At 36.2% G+C, this 17,349-nt stretch overlaps 2 protein-coding genes and 1 non-coding gene across 3 annotated transcripts; 1 reads left to right on the top strand and 2 right to left on the bottom strand.

Annotated features, from left to right (window-relative positions):
* The first annotated feature begins 505 nt into the window (after positions 1-505).
* Positions 506-577, top strand: trnaw-cca (transfer RNA tryptophan (anticodon CCA)). Its single transcript has one exon. It is a non-coding gene; the product is annotated as a tRNA-Trp (tRNA).
* Positions 578-1,221: 644 nt separating this feature from the next.
* On the bottom strand, positions 1,222-10,712 carry LOC127985657 (protein-tyrosine sulfotransferase 1-like). Its single transcript, XM_052587701.1, has 3 exons — positions 10,434-10,712; positions 5,477-6,611; positions 1,222-1,653 (listed from the first exon to the last, which is right to left on the bottom strand). Exons 2-3 carry the CDS (start codon positions 6,310-6,312, stop codon positions 1,455-1,457), a joined length of 1,035 nt encoding a protein of 344 aa, XP_052443661.1. The 5' UTR covers positions 6,313-6,611; positions 10,434-10,712; the 3' UTR covers positions 1,222-1,454.
* Positions 10,713-11,348: 636 nt separating this feature from the next.
* On the bottom strand, positions 11,349-16,974 carry LOC127985665 (DNA-directed RNA polymerase III subunit RPC9-like). The gene is made up of 6 exons (XM_052587714.1): positions 16,893-16,974; positions 15,776-15,812; positions 15,543-15,641; positions 15,314-15,408; positions 14,940-14,997; positions 11,349-11,683 (listed from the first exon to the last, which is right to left on the bottom strand). Exons 1-6 carry the CDS (start codon positions 16,898-16,900, stop codon positions 11,546-11,548), a joined length of 435 nt encoding a protein of 144 aa, XP_052443674.1. The 5' UTR covers positions 16,901-16,974; the 3' UTR covers positions 11,349-11,545.
* Positions 16,975-17,349: the final 375 nt, after the last annotated feature.

The following is a 17,349-nucleotide window of genomic DNA, read 5'->3' as shown; positions in this document are numbered from 1 at the left end:
ATCCTAACCACTAGACCACCAGGGACTCGAGCGAAGCTTAAAACAGTGGAAATTTTCTATGTACAGATAGACAATGTATTTTATTTTCAGTTTTACGCGTTTCGATAGCTATTCGTTTCTTTTTTTCACATATAAAGTAGCAGGTTTTAACAACTAAAACCACATAGAAGTTACCCCTTTAAATTATATACTGTAATGTACATCAGGAAACGGTATGTGTTTTTTTTGTATTTTCTTTTTTTCGAGATTAAGTAAGAATGTTTGCGATTACATTTCAATAGCATTCAAACGCACAGACTAATGTACGTGGCGCAAAGTTTAGCACGTTTTGTACACGTAATCCTGTTCTCCTAAACTATCAGTGAAATGCCACTGGCGAGCCTATTATCGCCTCATTGTTTGAGTTGTGACGCTAGAGAAATGTTTTAGTAACAGGATATAACCATGAATTAACCACGACAATAGTAATATAGTAATATATATAATTCAAAACAAGCTTCTACAAGACCTCGTGGCGCAACGGTAGCGCGTCTGACTCCAGATCAGAAGGTTGCGTGTTCAAATCACGTCGGGGTCAAAATCTTTTTATTCCCCCACTTTTCATGCAATTATAACTCAACGCAATCAAGGAAATCGAATAGCATTTTTTTTATTGTCCTCTCTTTTTTTTGTTACACCATATAATAATCTGAGCATCTGAGTTTTTTTTTTTTTTTTTTTTAGAAATAACCAACATTTAATGTTTTTTTCCCTGTATCAAAACGTGTTACAACAAGCCTTGCAATCTTATGCAGGGAGATAGATTGGTTTAATGTTACTGGACTTTAAGGTATGTGAAGGAAATCTTTAGGAATGAGTTCATCCACAGCAGAGACCCTGTCCGAAGTCCTTCATATTTGCACCACATTTGACAGATGCAATTCATAAACTCCCAATAAAAGGCCTACAATTAAATTAGATGTGTTTTTACAAGTTCAGCGATTAAAGACAATCTAAACTTCCTTTATACTTTTGCAGTAAAGGAGAACGAAGCAAAAAGTGGTCATTCTGTGCAGATGTTGACTTCCTCTTTCAACAAACATAGTTTCCTGTGTAATAGTCACTCATTATGACACATCTACGACAACACACATGCATTTACACACATACACAAAAGTAAGCAAAAGACAATAAAGTACAGTTATTAGACTGACATTATAAGCAACACCAATACAAGTAACAAAGCATTTAAATCCAATTTAATTGAAAAATGACTTCACAATACAACAATAAAACTGTATGAAACTGTTGCCACAAGCAACAATGGTCCTACATAAGATGAATTTCTTTTCCAACAAAACTGCTGAAGTTATGAATTCAAGTAAAGGCTTTATGTGCTAAAAAAATGCACATTGTTTATTGCTTCAAAGTTTTCACAGGTTGAGAGGACCTTTCAGTTTTGGATTGACCTCACACTACTTTCTGTTGTTCAGAGATAAGAGATCAGGCTTGCTGTAGTTTGGCGGGTTGGCAAGAGGGTCATAACCTAAGCGACTTAACATTGGAGCAAGGCTGGCCATATCATTCACCACATCAGCAGGGATCTTGCCCACCCATTTAGACAGAGCCTCGGTGTTCACTGGCTTGACTACTTGATCCGTTGACAGTTCCACCCTGCAGGAGAGACAATAAATAATCATACATCCATTTAGAAACGCTGTAGTTAGGAATATGGCAGACAAGGCCTGAGTGCTTGTCTAATATATCACAAAATTAAATTAATCTGCCTTCTAGAGAGAAAGTCTGTAAAATGACCACATCACAAACTGCAGTAAGATCAGACAATTAAAATGTACTTATTCCAGCGGGAGATGTTTTAATGTCTAACACTGGTTCCATTATTATGCTTGCAGATCAAACAAATGAATTCTAATTTATTTGTCGTAACGCTCATATTACAGAGTAGTGAAATATTTACATAGAGAGCACTGAGCCAACTCTTGACAAGGAAATGCATGTACACTCCATTATCTGGAAAAGCTGTAGATGTAAAAGGAAATGGTGAATGAAAATTATTAGCGGGGCTGGACTTGATGGGAACAAAGATGCTTTTCTTTTATATATTTTTTTTAAGGCTGTATCGATATCGGCTTAAAAATGTATGGGATTACACATGACATGTTGGGTGTAGCAAGATATCATGGTCATAACTTAAAAATTTGTTTTCTTGTTTTAGGTAAATTTTTACTTCATGGCTCTAATTTGTTTTAAGACTGGAATTTAACAAATTATGCCTAGAATTTTCTTTCTATTTATAGTCTGGAAGAGTGAATGCTAGATGCCAAAAGTAAGACCCAGATTTTGTTTATCTCATATTTTGATTTTCTAGCCTCAGACTATGATTGAATCCAGTCAGAGAGTATCGAACATGTATGGTATAATAAAATTTTGTATTAATTACAAAAAACAGTATTAATTACAAAGATCATGAAATTGAAAACAGCAATTATTGTCCCTGTTTTCCCAGATTTCACCAAATGAGTTCTTATGCAGATGTGATTAATATCCATGAACCCAGCAGATAATTACTCCCTTTTATATTGTTATTAGTAGTATAATTTTTACTATTTTTATTATTATTATCATCTTATCTTTGTTAGCCCCCCCACCCCCTTTTAAAGAAACTCTGAATGACCAAAATTATCTTAAGCACCACCACCAGTAAGTTCAGTTAAATAAAAGTTAAGTAAAATATTGCTTGACTGACTGATGTTAATAGCGTACTTTCTCACACACACACACACACACACACACACACACACACACACACAGGAATGCATATTTGTAATTTTCGAAGAACTTCGAAAGTTGCACATGAACCATGTTGCACGAAAAATTAAGAAAACTTGCTTCAGCATGTGCGCAGCTTGTAACTAAGTTCTGATTGGCCAACTGCCATTACTTAGTAACAGAATTATCATACAAAGGCTAGATAATTTTAATACTTAATTTGAATGATAGCTTTTACATTATAAATTATTAATCTAAAGGGGATGGTGGTTTAACTGAGGGTATGCTATTTGGATTTATTTTTTTCAACCAGAGGGATGCCATCCCACCACAGCCCCCCTCAATTCACACCCTGGCTTTAGCATTTGATCACTTCAGGTTTAAGAAGTGTTTAAACATTGCAACTACTGATGAACATATTCATTTTTATTTGAATTTTTACTTAGTGGCTTATTTGAAGGGTAAGTTTATCCAAAAATGAAAATTAGCTTAATTTACTCACCCTCAAGTCATCCTAGGTGTATATGACTTTCTTCTTTCAGAAGAATCCAGTCATAGTTTTACACATGATAAAAATGTGCTTAATTCGCTTGGAAAATACTTGTGAATATGGCAGCCATACTACAGAAATGAAAGTAATCAAATGTATATTTTTATCAAAAGGTAAATTCTGTAGTCTTCATTGTAAAGATTAAATACAAATTAATGCTCACCATTAAAGATATAAAAGGTATTTAGTAAAGAGTAGAAACTGTTTTTTTTTGTCTTTTGTTCTTTGATCAACATTACAGACATCAGCAGGAATATTTGACAGGCAGTGCCTTTAAGAGTTTATCTTCAGACCCAATATACTGTTACACAACCAGCGTTCTCTTTCTCAACTATTTAACAATCCAAAACTTACTGTGTTTAAATGGATACTCGCCAAGATGGGTATTTTGACATAATTTTGTATGTATTTGAATGGTTTAGCACAGTTAGCCACTCATTTCGATATTTGTGGCTCACAAGCTGTTTAAGACTGAATACGGCTTGTGCGCTCCACTAATATAGATCAGTGTTAGTCCACACGCTTTTGGTGTAAGCACAAAACCTGCCATGATGTTATTACCTGTGCCGCTGTTAACAAAACGGATCAGCTCAAAACCAGAAAGAAGTCACAGATCCTGGCCGATCATGAGGAAAATCATCTTATTCTGATCCCTGGCCGACTGATCAGTGCATCTCTAGTTTTTGTGATAAAAATATCCATATCCAAAACTAGCGGTCGACCGATATATCGGCAAGGCCGATGTGTTTGACACGGGACTTTTATTTTGACAGCACTGAGGCTCACATATATTTAATATTTGTATTAAGTACTTATTTATTCGTGAAAAATATTGTCATCTAAAGTATAAGCATGTTTATTTTAGACATTTACTTTTTAGCCCATTGTCAAATGATTTCAAATTTCTTAAATATTAATAATAATAATTTTAAAAATCATATCTGCTTTATATCGGCTATAGGCCCCCCCTGCTTTCCAAGATATTGGAATCCATTATCAAAAAACACGTTGGTCAACCACTATTCAAAACTTAATAATCACTTTAATCTTGCTTGCACCAACAGTTGTATATGGAAGCAGTTCCAGGAGAATTAAGTACTGAAATCCTCTGACATTCTTCCTTACAAATCCTCATTTTTTGTACTTCTAATTAGTGACCGTAGTTTTGTTTTGATCTCCCCCCTGAGTTTCCACCTTCATCACTATTGAGCGGCAGATGCATAAAACCAACCTCCAAACATCATCTGCCTGGAACTGCTTCCCTGTACAACAGTGAGTGCGAGCTACATTAAAGAGATTATTACGTTTAAAATATGAATATTTTCTTCCTTCTGCAAAAATTAATTGATTTACTACAGGAGGCCTTTGTTCACCTCCTGGAGCCGTGTGAGACACTTTTTTTTATGGATGGGCCATTTTTATTCAACTACATTTGATTGATGCATGCAACACCCGCTGAGTCGCATTAAACATCTTGAAAGATAAAAGCCAATTTTTAATGTAACTCTGACTGGATTTTTCTGAAGGAAGAAAGTCATATACACCTAGGATGACTTGAGGGTGCGTAATTTATGGGCTAATTTTCATTTTTGGGTGCACTAACCCTTTAAGCATACATCATAGTCTATTTTTTTTTTCTTTCAAAAACTTAAAAACACACAAATCCACGTAATCTGTATTTACATGTAAAAGCAGAGACTTTTTTTCTCATCTGAATCTCTTCCACCTTATATATTTACTTCAAGTACCCATGAGATTTTAAAATAAAATGTTTGAATAATAATTATCATATTTGCACGTTCACAGTTCTCTGACATTGATTTATGGTCACATGATATGCAAGTAAATCAATATGGTACAATATTATTCTATTCAAATCAATGTGAAAAAGGAATTAGGCCAAAAGTAACCCAAAAGTAGTCTAATTATATTACATAATATATCAATTCAGTGGGTAAATAAAAAAAAAAGGTACTAGCCAATGGCAATTCTATGGCCAAGGCTTGCTTAGAAGGTTCCATTCAAAACTTATTTGAGCGTTTAATTTTCAATTAATTTTTTTAATTGTAATATTGACTTTATCCGATATCATCAAGGATTTAATATATTACAAAAAGTGTGACAAATAAAGCAAATAGCTGAAAGCATCAAACTCACTTTGACAGTGAAACTCCACCAGCTTTCCCAATAAGCTGTTCATGATGAAGTACGGAAGTGTCCCACGGCAGATCCAGGAACCGAAGGAGCTTGCGCATCATCTGCTCAGGGTACAGGACCAGCTGTTCGTAATGCACAGGCAGACAGTTGCCATTCGCTGCAGCCAGGCACTGGTCATACATCACCTCCACTGCCCGGTTCCACTTCACCAAACAGTCCCGGTAACTCGTCAAGTCAAACCCGGTGATAGTCACCTTGCGGGAAATCATAGAGTGTACGGTGGCCCTGCCATCGCGGAGCATAAGAACAAACTTCGCTTTTGGGAAGAGCTTGGAGAGGTAGGAAAGGGACTTTAGAGTGAAAGGGTCCTTATTGCAGAGCCTCGGAGCGGGCTCGCCATGCCCCACTATGATCTCCAACAGGAAGGCACGTACAGCTGAATCCAGGACCTCATCGGTGATGCCAGCCTCTTCCAGACGGACACGTTCACGTGCGGAGTGACTCCACGTGGCCTGCATGGCTAACAGCCGGGGGATGACGCGGGTCTCTTCTCCACACCGAACGAGAGGGTGAGCATCCAACATAACCCGCATCAGTGTGGTGCCACTACGAGGGACTCCCCCAACAAAAATGAGAGGGGTTTCCTCATTGTATTCTTCAGGGATTTGTAACAGGTCACTTAGGTTTTGGCCAGCATGTAGATTAACCGCCCACCTGTGCTGTGCAGCACGAGAACGAGCAGTTGGACATTCTATCGAGCTGAGGCCAAAATAAAATACTGTGACGGAGCTGATGACCCCGCAGACCAGAAGAACATTGTACGTTTGTTTCCTCATGACTTACAGTTAGAGGAGTTTGTGGTTTGTGGTTATAAAAAAGCAGAATGAGAAAAAAAAATTGGTAAAACAGACTTAGCAGAAAGGTGAAGAGGGATTTTGGAAATTAGACAGCGAATGCTTTCCAGAAAGGTTCAGGGTGAAAGAATGTTGAAAGGCTTTCTTAGGTAAAGGTTTTTTGGGGGAGGGAAGGGAAGGGCAAATGTTTTCTTTTCTTTCTCTTCAGACCTTTGCTTGGAGCTTCAATAAAATCAGACTTGGTAAGTAAAGTCTTGTGTTCTCTGTCAGCACCATTGTGCCTGTAAAAAGGGGAAGGAAAAACACTTTCAAAAAAATATTTTGTCAGTTCTGTATCAGCATTGGCTACTAGGGTGCATCTCATGTTACATTAAAGGTCAACATTACTGTAAAGCCTCTTTCAAACTGCACATCGGACCCAGCAAATTGCTGGAACATTGCCGGGTCACCTTCTGTGTGAAAGCAAACACGTCCCGGGATTGATTCCGGCATTGAACCCGGGTCGGGGACCTAATAACATTGCTGGGTTCAGTCCCGGAATGAGCACTGTGTGAACAAAAGGCAGATCTAATGCCGTGTCATGGTGATGACGCACGTTATCGCGCGACTCTTTTACCGGCTGTTTTGAAGGAAGATCAACGTTTGCGACAAAAAAATATGTTCAAACTGTAATGAAGCAGAGATCAGTTAGTTCCTTACTTTCCGTGCTGAAGCTGAGATCGTTCGCTTGCATCAGTGAAAGTACAACGTGCCTAGCGTTTTCGACTCGTACATTACACGCCCTGATGTCACGTGTCATTATGGGATCTTTACGGGTTGTGTGTGAAAGCACGCACATATCCCGGGTAATCACTGGCAGTGTGAAAGTGCAAAATCTAGCGACCTGGGAACAATTGGCGGAACACTTTACCCGTGCATTTGCCGTAATCGCAGTGTGAAAGGGGCTTAATAGTATTAGACAATTACAGTTTGCCAATTTGTGTGTTGTAACTCAAGAACTGCGCTTGAATTGCAAGCCCAAACACAAAGGAAAATGTCCTGTAAAATGTAATTACCGTATTTTCCGGACTATAAGTTACAATTTAGTTTGGCTGGTCCTGCGACTTATAGTCAGGTGCGACTTATTTATCAAAATTAATTTGACATGAACCGAGAGAAATGAACCAAGAGAAAACATTACCGTCTACAGCCGCGAGAGGGCGCTCTAAGCTGCTCAGTGCTCCTGTAGTCTACACTGAGCAGTATAGAGCACCCTCTCACAGCTGTAGACGGTAATGTTTTCTCTTAGTTCTTGGTTCTAAATAAATGCCACTTATAGTCCAGTGCGACTTATATATGTTTTTTTCCTCGTCATGACGTAGTTTTGGACTGATGCGACTTATACTCAGGTGCGACATATAGTCCGAAAAATACGGTAGACAAACAATGTAATACTATGGAAATTATGTTGTATCTTGTAGGTGTCATATCTAGTTTAGGATTGTGTAGATTCTTAATTATACAGGTCAAAGCAGAAAAATCTAGTATAGTGTATCTCAGTCTTTTAGAATCAATATCCAAGACGATATAATTAACAGAATGCATATTCTACAATGATGACAAAGCAATTTATTTTTCTTATTTCATTAACAGACAATAATAAAATAAGTTGTTTTTGATTAAATTAAAACAAGAAATAATGTCAGTTTAGATGATGTTTACCTTGATTTTTAGTGGTTGGCCTACTAATCTACTAGAACATCTAGTTTCCCCTTAACACACAAACAGGTACATATTGGTTACACTGCTACCTCCATGTGTGCAGGTTACACTTCCTACCTCTGTTTGAGTGTCAAAAGCATATTTTTAAAGGGGTCAACTTCAAACTCTGGCAAAACATGCACGTTAACAACAACTTTAAGCAGTAAAGCATCCTGTTGTGGCAAGTATCTGTGGTTACTTTTGTTCTGAAATGCACATGAGGTGTTATTTGTGACACATGCAATGCATGAAAATTTAACACCTCATAATTTTGCACATATGTAAATTACTTAGCTTATTAAATGTATGCATTAAGCAGATGCTTTTATCCAAAGTGATTTACAGTGCATTCAGGCTAACAATTTTTACCTAACCTGTTCCCTGGGAATCGAAACCCACAACCTTGTGCCACTTACGCAATGCTCTACCACTTGAGCCACAGGAATACTACAACTGTAGTAACATTAGAACTATGTTAAGATCAAATTAATGTCTGTATGTACATGTTGTGAATTAGGAGGAAATTGTAATCAATGTATTAATAATCCCCCTATTAATAGTGAATAAGAACTAATGACTAGTGATGGGCACGTTCGAAACTCTGCTTCACAAAGCTTCGAAACATTTGCAAATCTCAGAAACTCTGATTGTTTACCACTAGGGGTGTTGATCTTCAAAGTGTAACCATGAACTACTTCTGGTTGCCCAGTTAATCATGCGACTTGAATTTACACTAAATTTTACTATAAAAAAAAAAGAAAGAATTCAGGGCCAGATGTTGTTGTTGTTGGTTAAACAAAAGATAACCTCCCTTCTACAAAGATTGCTATTTAGTTTTAAAAACATTTAAAAACATTCAGTACTTTCAACCTACAAATGACATTGTGCATTAAAAAAAACAAAATGAGCTTAAATCCACCTTCTTCTCCTGACTGGTAACACTACTCTTGCCTGTTGGTTTTTATAGACAGCTCTAATGGAAAAATTTAATTAATAAAATAATAACATTAATTATTTAATGAATTAATTGATTTATTAGTTCATTGGGTGTTGAGATTTTGATTATACTTAAATAGAACACAACACAAGCACTAATATTTTATAGTATTTAAGTGTTTATTTACTATATTTAAATTTCTTAAAAAAAGAAAAAAAAAAAACATTTGCATTTGTTTTATAAGTTTGGACTGAGTTCTTGATGCTTTTACAATGTTTTCACGCAAGACTGTCCAGATCTTAAAAATGCCAAAGCGCAGTGCCCTTTTTGCCAAGATTGCGTTAGATGTCACGGAAACCTTTGCAATGGAAGTTAAATACAAATAATAATAATAATAATAAAATATTACATATAATTTGGTAGTAAAACAAAGTGCTACACATTTTATTGCTGCAAAGATTAGTACATTTATTTTGAAAAAAAAAGTATTGAAAATAAAAATAAACTCTGTAAACATTTGCATTCAGGTAATGAAAAGTTCAACACACACTTGTGGTCTTCATGCTCACTTAAACACTTGGACCAAATACAGGAAATACGTCATAGAAGTAGTCAAGTTCAAAGACCACAAGTGTGTATATTTGGACAAGGTAAATGACTGTTCCTAAACAGGTTTCCACTGAACATGTATCTGTCTTCAACTGGTCGAATAAAAATTTAATCCCACTCCGACTCACGCCATTTGTTGAGCCAGGTAAAACTAATCAAATTACTGCTAAAAATCTTGAAGTACCTTCTCTCTGCATATTAATCAGGAATAGAAGAAATTTGACATAAAAAGGATGTTTTCTTGCGACTTTGGACTTTGTTGCTTACTGGTGGTTTCCCTTTTTTATTGATGTCTTAAAAAAATGTATCCTCCCTAGACTTATTTGATTGTGTTCAACACTGGACCACTATTTTTGGTGTCACAACAGAGAGTTTGAATTCCCAAAATGCTCGTGCAGAAAGAATATGTTCTGTGACATCAGATCGCTGCCGTGTTTTTTGTGTGTAACGTGTACGTACTGCAATAATGCAACAAGTCGACAGATTCGTTATTCTGTGTGTTCGGCTCGACGATCATCGCTGTGTATAGGTAAAACAAAGCTTGAAAGCGTTTGTAGGTCATATGCATAAATTTGCGCAGGAGTATTTGTCGGATTTCACTGTGAAGCATTAGCTGCGTGACACGAAGACACGTTTTTAATGGTTGTAGGGGAAATAAGAGGACTGACTCTACCTGACATCAAAGTTATTCGCCAGCACGACTGGCGGCCTGCGACAAGCAAACTATGTGAGAGAAACACGCTCACGACACGTACAAATCCCAAACAACAGATAGTTTGAATAGTTCAGCAAGAAAACCGAGTGTGTTGTCTCTTACCGTACAGAAAGAACAACTCCTCGAAATCCTTCATTCTCCAGAACCACGTCTGTCTGGTGAAATGCAGACGTGAAGATCGTGTAAACGGAGCTATGAAGCTCTGACTTTGAGAACGAGAGTCTTACACCGCGAGCACATTTCTCGTGAACCTTCGGTGTGTACGCGAGGAATCGGTCATACAATTTCGATACTAGCGAAAAACTAAATTACGGGCAGAGGTCTTAAAATCATACCAGTTACCACAGCGCTGAAGAGGAACGCTCAAATTTCATTGGCTACAGCAAACGTCTGTTGCCAATCAGATGGTTTTCATTGGTTTACTCTTTAATACACGGCATTGCTGTCATAAATCAAACTCGTGTTGAATAAATAATCCGTCTCTATTCTCATCAGAAAAACTGTCAATGAGAATACATTATTATTCAATATATCCATAAATATTTTATGAGATTTACTATAAAATTAAGAATTAAGTTTTGTGGAGGGCCGGAATGAGAAAATCATCAAGTGACACATTACAAATAAATTCACATTGAACTGCTTTATGGATGAGTCTCAGTAAAGTTAGTTGTTAGAAGAGCTCAGTGTTGCAGCCACGTACTTATATTCAGACAGTTGGGTCACTAGAGACTGTTTGACAAATGATAAATGGCCATAGTTAACACTAAACGACCAGGTTTGCTTTGCTCAATCTCTCTCAAATCAAACCCTAAAACGGTCACTGATCAAACAGTATGTGCTTAATTAAAGAGAATGATATACATATAAATATCTATTTATATATACAGGAAGGATGCCAGGGAGGAAGTCAGTTTGTCTTAACTACCAAGAATTTACCCCCCCCCCCCAAATAAATAAATAAATGATCAATTTAACTCCAAAAAAATTGATTTAAAAAGCAGACAAAGTCACATATGGTATTTCCTTATCATATTATTGTGCAAAATATATACTATGAAAAATAAATACACTAACACTTTGCTTACAGATCACTTTATATTTGCAAATATTAGCATTAGCACTGTTAACAAAACTGAGGAAAGGTTTTGTTTGAAAAAAAAACTTTATATATATATATATATATATATATAGTTGAGTGTCCAGGGGTGATGCTACTGGTCTGTCTCCATCTCAGGGTCCGCAGATGCATCACCTTCCTTCTGAGGGTCACCAGGCAGGACATCCGTGACTTTCTGTATAAGTTCATCAATCTGTTCTTCTGTCAGTCTTTCTTCGCTCTCCTCTACCATCTATAAGGTTAGGACATATATAGGTTATACATATATTATCCAGTGCTGGCCATTCAAAAACTATCCTTTTCTTTTGTCAGTCCCTTCAACAAACTTATACATGTGCACAGATAAAGCCTGTGGCTTTAAGGTACCAAATTGATCATTTTTTTTTCTTGTAATAATATTGTTAATATTATATAAAATCAGGTAATAAGATCATGGCCTTTCTTTCGGAACATGCTACACAACTCCTTGTTCAACCTCTGGACTATTGCAATGCCCTCTTGGCAGGTCTTCCAGCCAGTTCTATCAAACCTTTACAATTAATCAAAAACGCGACAGCAAGATTAATTTTTAATGAGCCTAAAAGAATACACGTCACACCTCTGTTTATCAATTTGCACTGCTACCAATAGCTGCTCGCATAAAATTCAAGGCATTGATGTTTGTCTACAAAACTACCACTAGTTCTTCACCCCTTTACTTAAATGTAATACTTCAGACTTATGTGCCCTCTAGAAGCTTACATTCTGCAAGTGAACGTCGCTTGATTGTGCCATCCCAAAGAAGCACAAAGTCACTTTTACAGACTTTTAAATTAAATGTTCCCTCCTTGTGGAATGACCTTCCCAACTCAATCCGAGCAGCTGAGACCTTAGCCATCTTCAAGAATCGTCTTAAAACCCATCTCTTCCATCTTTATTTGAACCTCTAACTCTAGCACTCTCTATTCTAATTGTAGTATTTAAAAAAGTTTTTTTCCCCATTTATTATACAATTATACAAAAAAAGAGACCTCTAACATTAGCTTGCTCAATCCTTTTCTATTCGATCTGTTTTCTTTATTATATTATTTAAAAGCCCTTGCTATGTGTACTGCATTTAAGCTAACTGAGACTCGTTACAGCACTTATATATCATTGCTCTTTTGTTGATTTTTGATTGCTTCCATTGTCCTCATTTGTAAGTCGTTTTGGATAAAAGCGTCTGCTAAATTACTAAATGTAATAAAATACTCCCGTCAAGTATAAATATTTTTTTTTATCTGAAACTAGATTGTTTGCTACATTATATATATATATATATATATATATATATATATATATATACAGTATTGTTCAAAATAATAGCAGTACAATGTGACTAACCAGAATAATCAAGGTTTTTCGTATATTTTTTTATTGCTACGTGGCAAACAAGTTACCAGTAGGTTCAGTAGATTCTCAGAAAACAAACGAGACCCAGCATTCATGATATGCACGCTCTTAAGGCTGTGCAATTGGGCAATTAGTTGAATTAGTTGAAAGGGGTGTGTTCAAAAAAATAGCAGTGTGGCATTCAATCACTGAGGTCATCAATTTTGTGAAGAAACAGGTGTGAATCAGGTGGCCCCTATTTAAGGATGAAGCCAACACTTGTTGAACATGCATTTGAAAGCTGAGGAAAATGGGTCGTTCAAGACATTGTTCAGAAGAACAGCGTACTTTGATTAAAAAGTTGATTAGAGAGGGGAAAACCTATAAAGAGGTGCAAAAAATGATAGGCTGTTCAGCTAAAATGATCTCCAATGCCTTAAAATGGAGAGCAAAACCAGAGAGACGTGGAAGAAAACGGAAGACAACCATCAAAATGGATAGAAGAATAACCAGAATGGCAAAGGCTCAGCCAATGATCACCTCCAGGATGATCAAAGACAGTCTGGAGTTACCTGTAAGTACTGTGACAGTTAGAAGACGTCTGTGTGTAGCTAATCTATTTTCAAGAATCCCCCGCAAAGTCCCTCTGTTAAAAAAGGCATGTGCAGAAGAGGTTACAATTTGCCAAAGAACACATCAACTGGCCTAAAGAGAAATGGAGGAACATTTTGTGGACTGATGAGAGTAAAATTGTTCTTTTTGGGTCCAAGGGCCACAGGCAGTTTGTGAGACGACCCCCAAACTCTGAATTTAAGCCACAGTACACAGTGAAGACAGTGAAGCATGGAGGTGCAAGCATCATGATATGGGCATGTTTCTCCTACTATGGTGTTGGGCCTATTTATCGCATACCAGGGATCATGGTTCAGTTTGCATATGTTAAAATACTTGAAGAGGTCATGTTGCCCTATGCTGAAGAGGACATGCCCTTGAAATGCTTGTTTCAACAAGACAATGACCCAAAACACACTAGTAAACGGGCAAAGTCTTGGTTCCAAACCAACAAAATTAATGTTATGGAGTGGCCAGCCCAATCTCCAGACCTTAATCCAATTGAGAACTTGTGGGGTGATATCAAAAATGCTGTTTCTGAAGCAAAACCAAGAAATGTGAATGAATTGTGGAATGTTGTTAAAGAATCATGGAGTGGAATAACAGCTGAGAGGTGCCACAAGTTGGTTGACTCCATGCCACACAGATGTCAAGCAGTTTTAAAAAACTGTGGTCATACAACTAAATATTAGTTTAGTGATTCACAGGATTGCTAAATCCCAGAAAAAAAAAACGTTTGTACAAAATAGTTTTGAGTTTGTACAGTCAAAGATAGACACTGCTATTTTTTTGAACACACCCCTTTCAACTAATTGCCTAATTGCACAGCCTTAAGAGCGTGCATATCATGAATGCTGGGTCTTGTTTGTTTTCTGACAATCTACTGAACCTACTGGTAACTTGTTTGCCACGTAGCAATAAAAAATATACTAAAAACCTTGATTATTCTGGTTAGTCACATTGTACTGCTATTATTTTGAACAATACTGTATATATATATATATAGAGAGAGAGAGAGAGAGAGAGGAGGGGGGGGGGCAAAAGTATAGTGTGACGCAATGTAGTACATATATATAACTATCAATGAAAAATATTTTTAAAACATTTATTAATATGAGTTAATGTTCCTTCAAGTCTAGTTTCTAAACAACAATCTGAATATGCCTTTTGCCATTTAGGGTGTATTTTTATTTTTCAAATATAACATTGCAAGGTTACTGTAAGCCCAAAGTGGGCTGTAGGTCAAAGCAGAATGTTGTAAGACCACTATTGCTCAATGTTTATACATGTAACATTCTGTCAGATTGCACAAAGATATAACATCATTTTTCCTGAGAACATAATTATTATTTTTTTTTTTTAAATAAGTGTTCCTGTGGCTCAGTGGTAGAGCACTGCATTAGCAGTGCTAACTGGTAACTGGTAAAATGTATAGCATGAACGTACTGACCCCAAACTTAGTGTGCATCATATCTTATTACTCTCTTAGAAATAGGCAAAGACGTATAGAAGGAGAAAGGTCTCACCAGCTGGATTTCAACAGCAGTCTGAGGTCTGTGGTTAAGGAGCTGCAACTTCTCAGCTCTTCAAAGAGGAACAGTAAAAAAGAACCAGCAGTTTGTCAACTTTTGTAACAGTCTAAAAAAACAGGTGCATTGATACTAGACTCACTATTAAATGCAAAACATCAATTGCAAAACTGCACTGTAGTCTCAAACATCACATGACACAAATGTTCATAATGCTACATTTCAAACTTACAATTATAAAGTGGTTGTAATACACTGTATTTATTGTGACACAGAATGTTTGTGACAGGTCTGTAAGTTTTCCCATGCTTGTGTTTTCCACAATAAAACAAGGCATTTCAGTGAAAAAAAGGACGTTTTTTGTAACTCACTTAGTGAGCTTGTGAGGCAGCATAGTGGTGAGAAACTCCTTCACAGTGTCTGGATTCTGATGAGCACACGGCGTCTTGGAGAGGTACTTCAGGGTCTACTGAGGCAGACACACCAAATGTTAAAGGGCATGAGTGATCAACCCTGTCTGAAGATCATGAAGAAAACTACTACTCCTAGACAGAAAATCTCGGTTTACAAAATGCTTCAAAGCACATCAAAAACAGGCACCTCATACATGATGGTGTTGAGATTCTGCTGTCCAGTGCTGTGCTTATTTTTAACCATCTCCTTTCTTTTTTCTTTCAGGTCTGTCAGCAACTGATAGACCTGGAGGAATAGAGTGCATTTGTACAGTCACAAATAAACTTAACCACAGATGCATTTCTGATAACAAACCCATTGAATTGTACAACATACAAACGAACCAAATTTATCGAAAAAGGTTTCAAATGCATACTGACCTCATAATTGCTTAGCATAGCAGCATTGGCGTCCTTTCTGCAAAACAAAATGTTATTTTGATTTTATTTGAGATTAATGTGCAAGAGTAACCACGTGAGCCGCATTTCCTCATCATTTCAGTGTTTTTGTTTTTTTATCACAGCGCCATATACTCTGTATTTTCAACAACAACAAAAAATATTATTTGTTGTTGTTCTTCTTCTTCTGTTGTTTTAATAACGGTTGGTAAACCAACTAAATGTGCATTGTCCACCACCTACTGGACTGGAGTATGGAGCACTACTTGGTTGAATATACTTGGTGCAAAATAAATAAATAATAATAATATTAATTTATATTTATATATTTTCTCTATATTTTCTAAACTTTGATTTAGTGTTGTATGCTCAATACATAATCTTGTCATCCAACCCTTTTCCTGTTATCTACAGTTGTCCTTTACTATACAGATATTATATTTATACTATAAAGATATCTTCATCTTATTACATTGTCCCATATCCTCTGCCACCTCCTTTTCACTTCAGTCCCAATCAGCCCCTTAATTTCAGCTTTACTCATCTGGACTCTTATATTGATCTCAGGATCTTTCAACAACTCCTTTGTCAGTTTGTCAGCTTCCTCATAGCCCCCTTAACTCTGACATGGGCTGGAATAAACAAAAAACTCACCTTTACGCCTAAGTGCTTTATGCTATATAACATCTGTTAAGTTTCATTTAAAATATCTTGTCTTGCTAAAGATGTTCCACTTTCTAAACTTTGCTGATAAGGAGTCTGTACATATTATACTACTGTTAGGCTGCTTTTCTTCTATCCATTGTAAGGCCAATGATATAGCTATCAGTTCTGTTGTAAAAACAAATATATGATCCGTTGCTCTTTTTAGTATTTGAATATTGAACTGAGGAATATACACTACTGCAGCAGCTGCTCTAAGTTACCTGTTTTTGGATCTTTTGACTCATCAGTGAATATTTGAGTCATTTCACTGTATGCAAATCTAGTTCGTTCTTATGTATCTCCTTATCTATTTCTGGCATTGGGAACAGATGGTATTATTATTATATTATTTAAGTTGGACTTCAAAAGAATAAAAGTAAAGTAAATCGCTTACACTTCCATCCCGCTTGCCTTGTTGGTTCGACGACGAACAACGATCCGATGAGAAAACGATGCCTGCTGTTAAACGTTCCGTTGTCGCGTTCACATTAATATATATTTATGTATAAAGTTAAACGTTAATCACTGTAAAAATTATTAAATGTTATAGAAAGGTTTATATAAAAATATAATAATATATTACAATATATCTATATAAAATATATTATGTTATGTTTATATAACCTTACAGTATATACAAGTAATATTATGAAATAATATGAAATAATATTAAGTAATTAAATATTAAATAATTAATAATATGAAATAATATTAAGCCTATAACTGTACAGGAGGTATCAAAAGAATATCTGATAAGTAAAATTACCCAAATATTGAAAAGGGAGAAAGAGATGAAAGAGCGAACATACAAATCTCAATATTTCGCAAGCAATTAAGGCGAAAAATAAATA

This window comes from Carassius gibelio, chromosome B21, assembly GCF_023724105.1.
Source record: "Carassius gibelio isolate Cgi1373 ecotype wild population from Czech Republic chromosome B21, carGib1.2-hapl.c, whole genome shotgun sequence".
In the NCBI taxonomy this organism is placed as follows: Eukaryota; Metazoa; Chordata; class Actinopteri; order Cypriniformes; family Cyprinidae; genus Carassius; species Carassius gibelio.
The sequence above is the reverse complement of the archived record's forward strand: the minus strand, read 5'-3'. Positions and strand labels throughout refer to the sequence as shown.

Coding starts and splice junctions, on each gene's coding strand:
- LOC127985657 (XM_052587701.1), bottom strand. CDS start 6,312: ATGAGGAAACAAACGTACAATGTTCTTCTGGTCTGCGGGGTCATCAGC. Junction 1,654..5,476: donor GGTGGAGTTTCACTGTCAAA/GTGAGTTTGATG, acceptor TCTCTCCTGCAG/GGTGGAACTGTCAACGGATC.
- LOC127985665 (XM_052587714.1), bottom strand. Junction 15,409..15,542: donor TCAACACCATCATGTATGAG/GTGCCTGTTTTT, acceptor CTGCCTCAGTAG/ACCCTGAAGTACCTCTCCAA. Junction 11,684..14,939: donor CTGCTGTTGAAATCCAGCTG/GTGAGACCTTTC, acceptor CTAACCTTATAG/ATGGTAGAGGAGAGCGAAGA.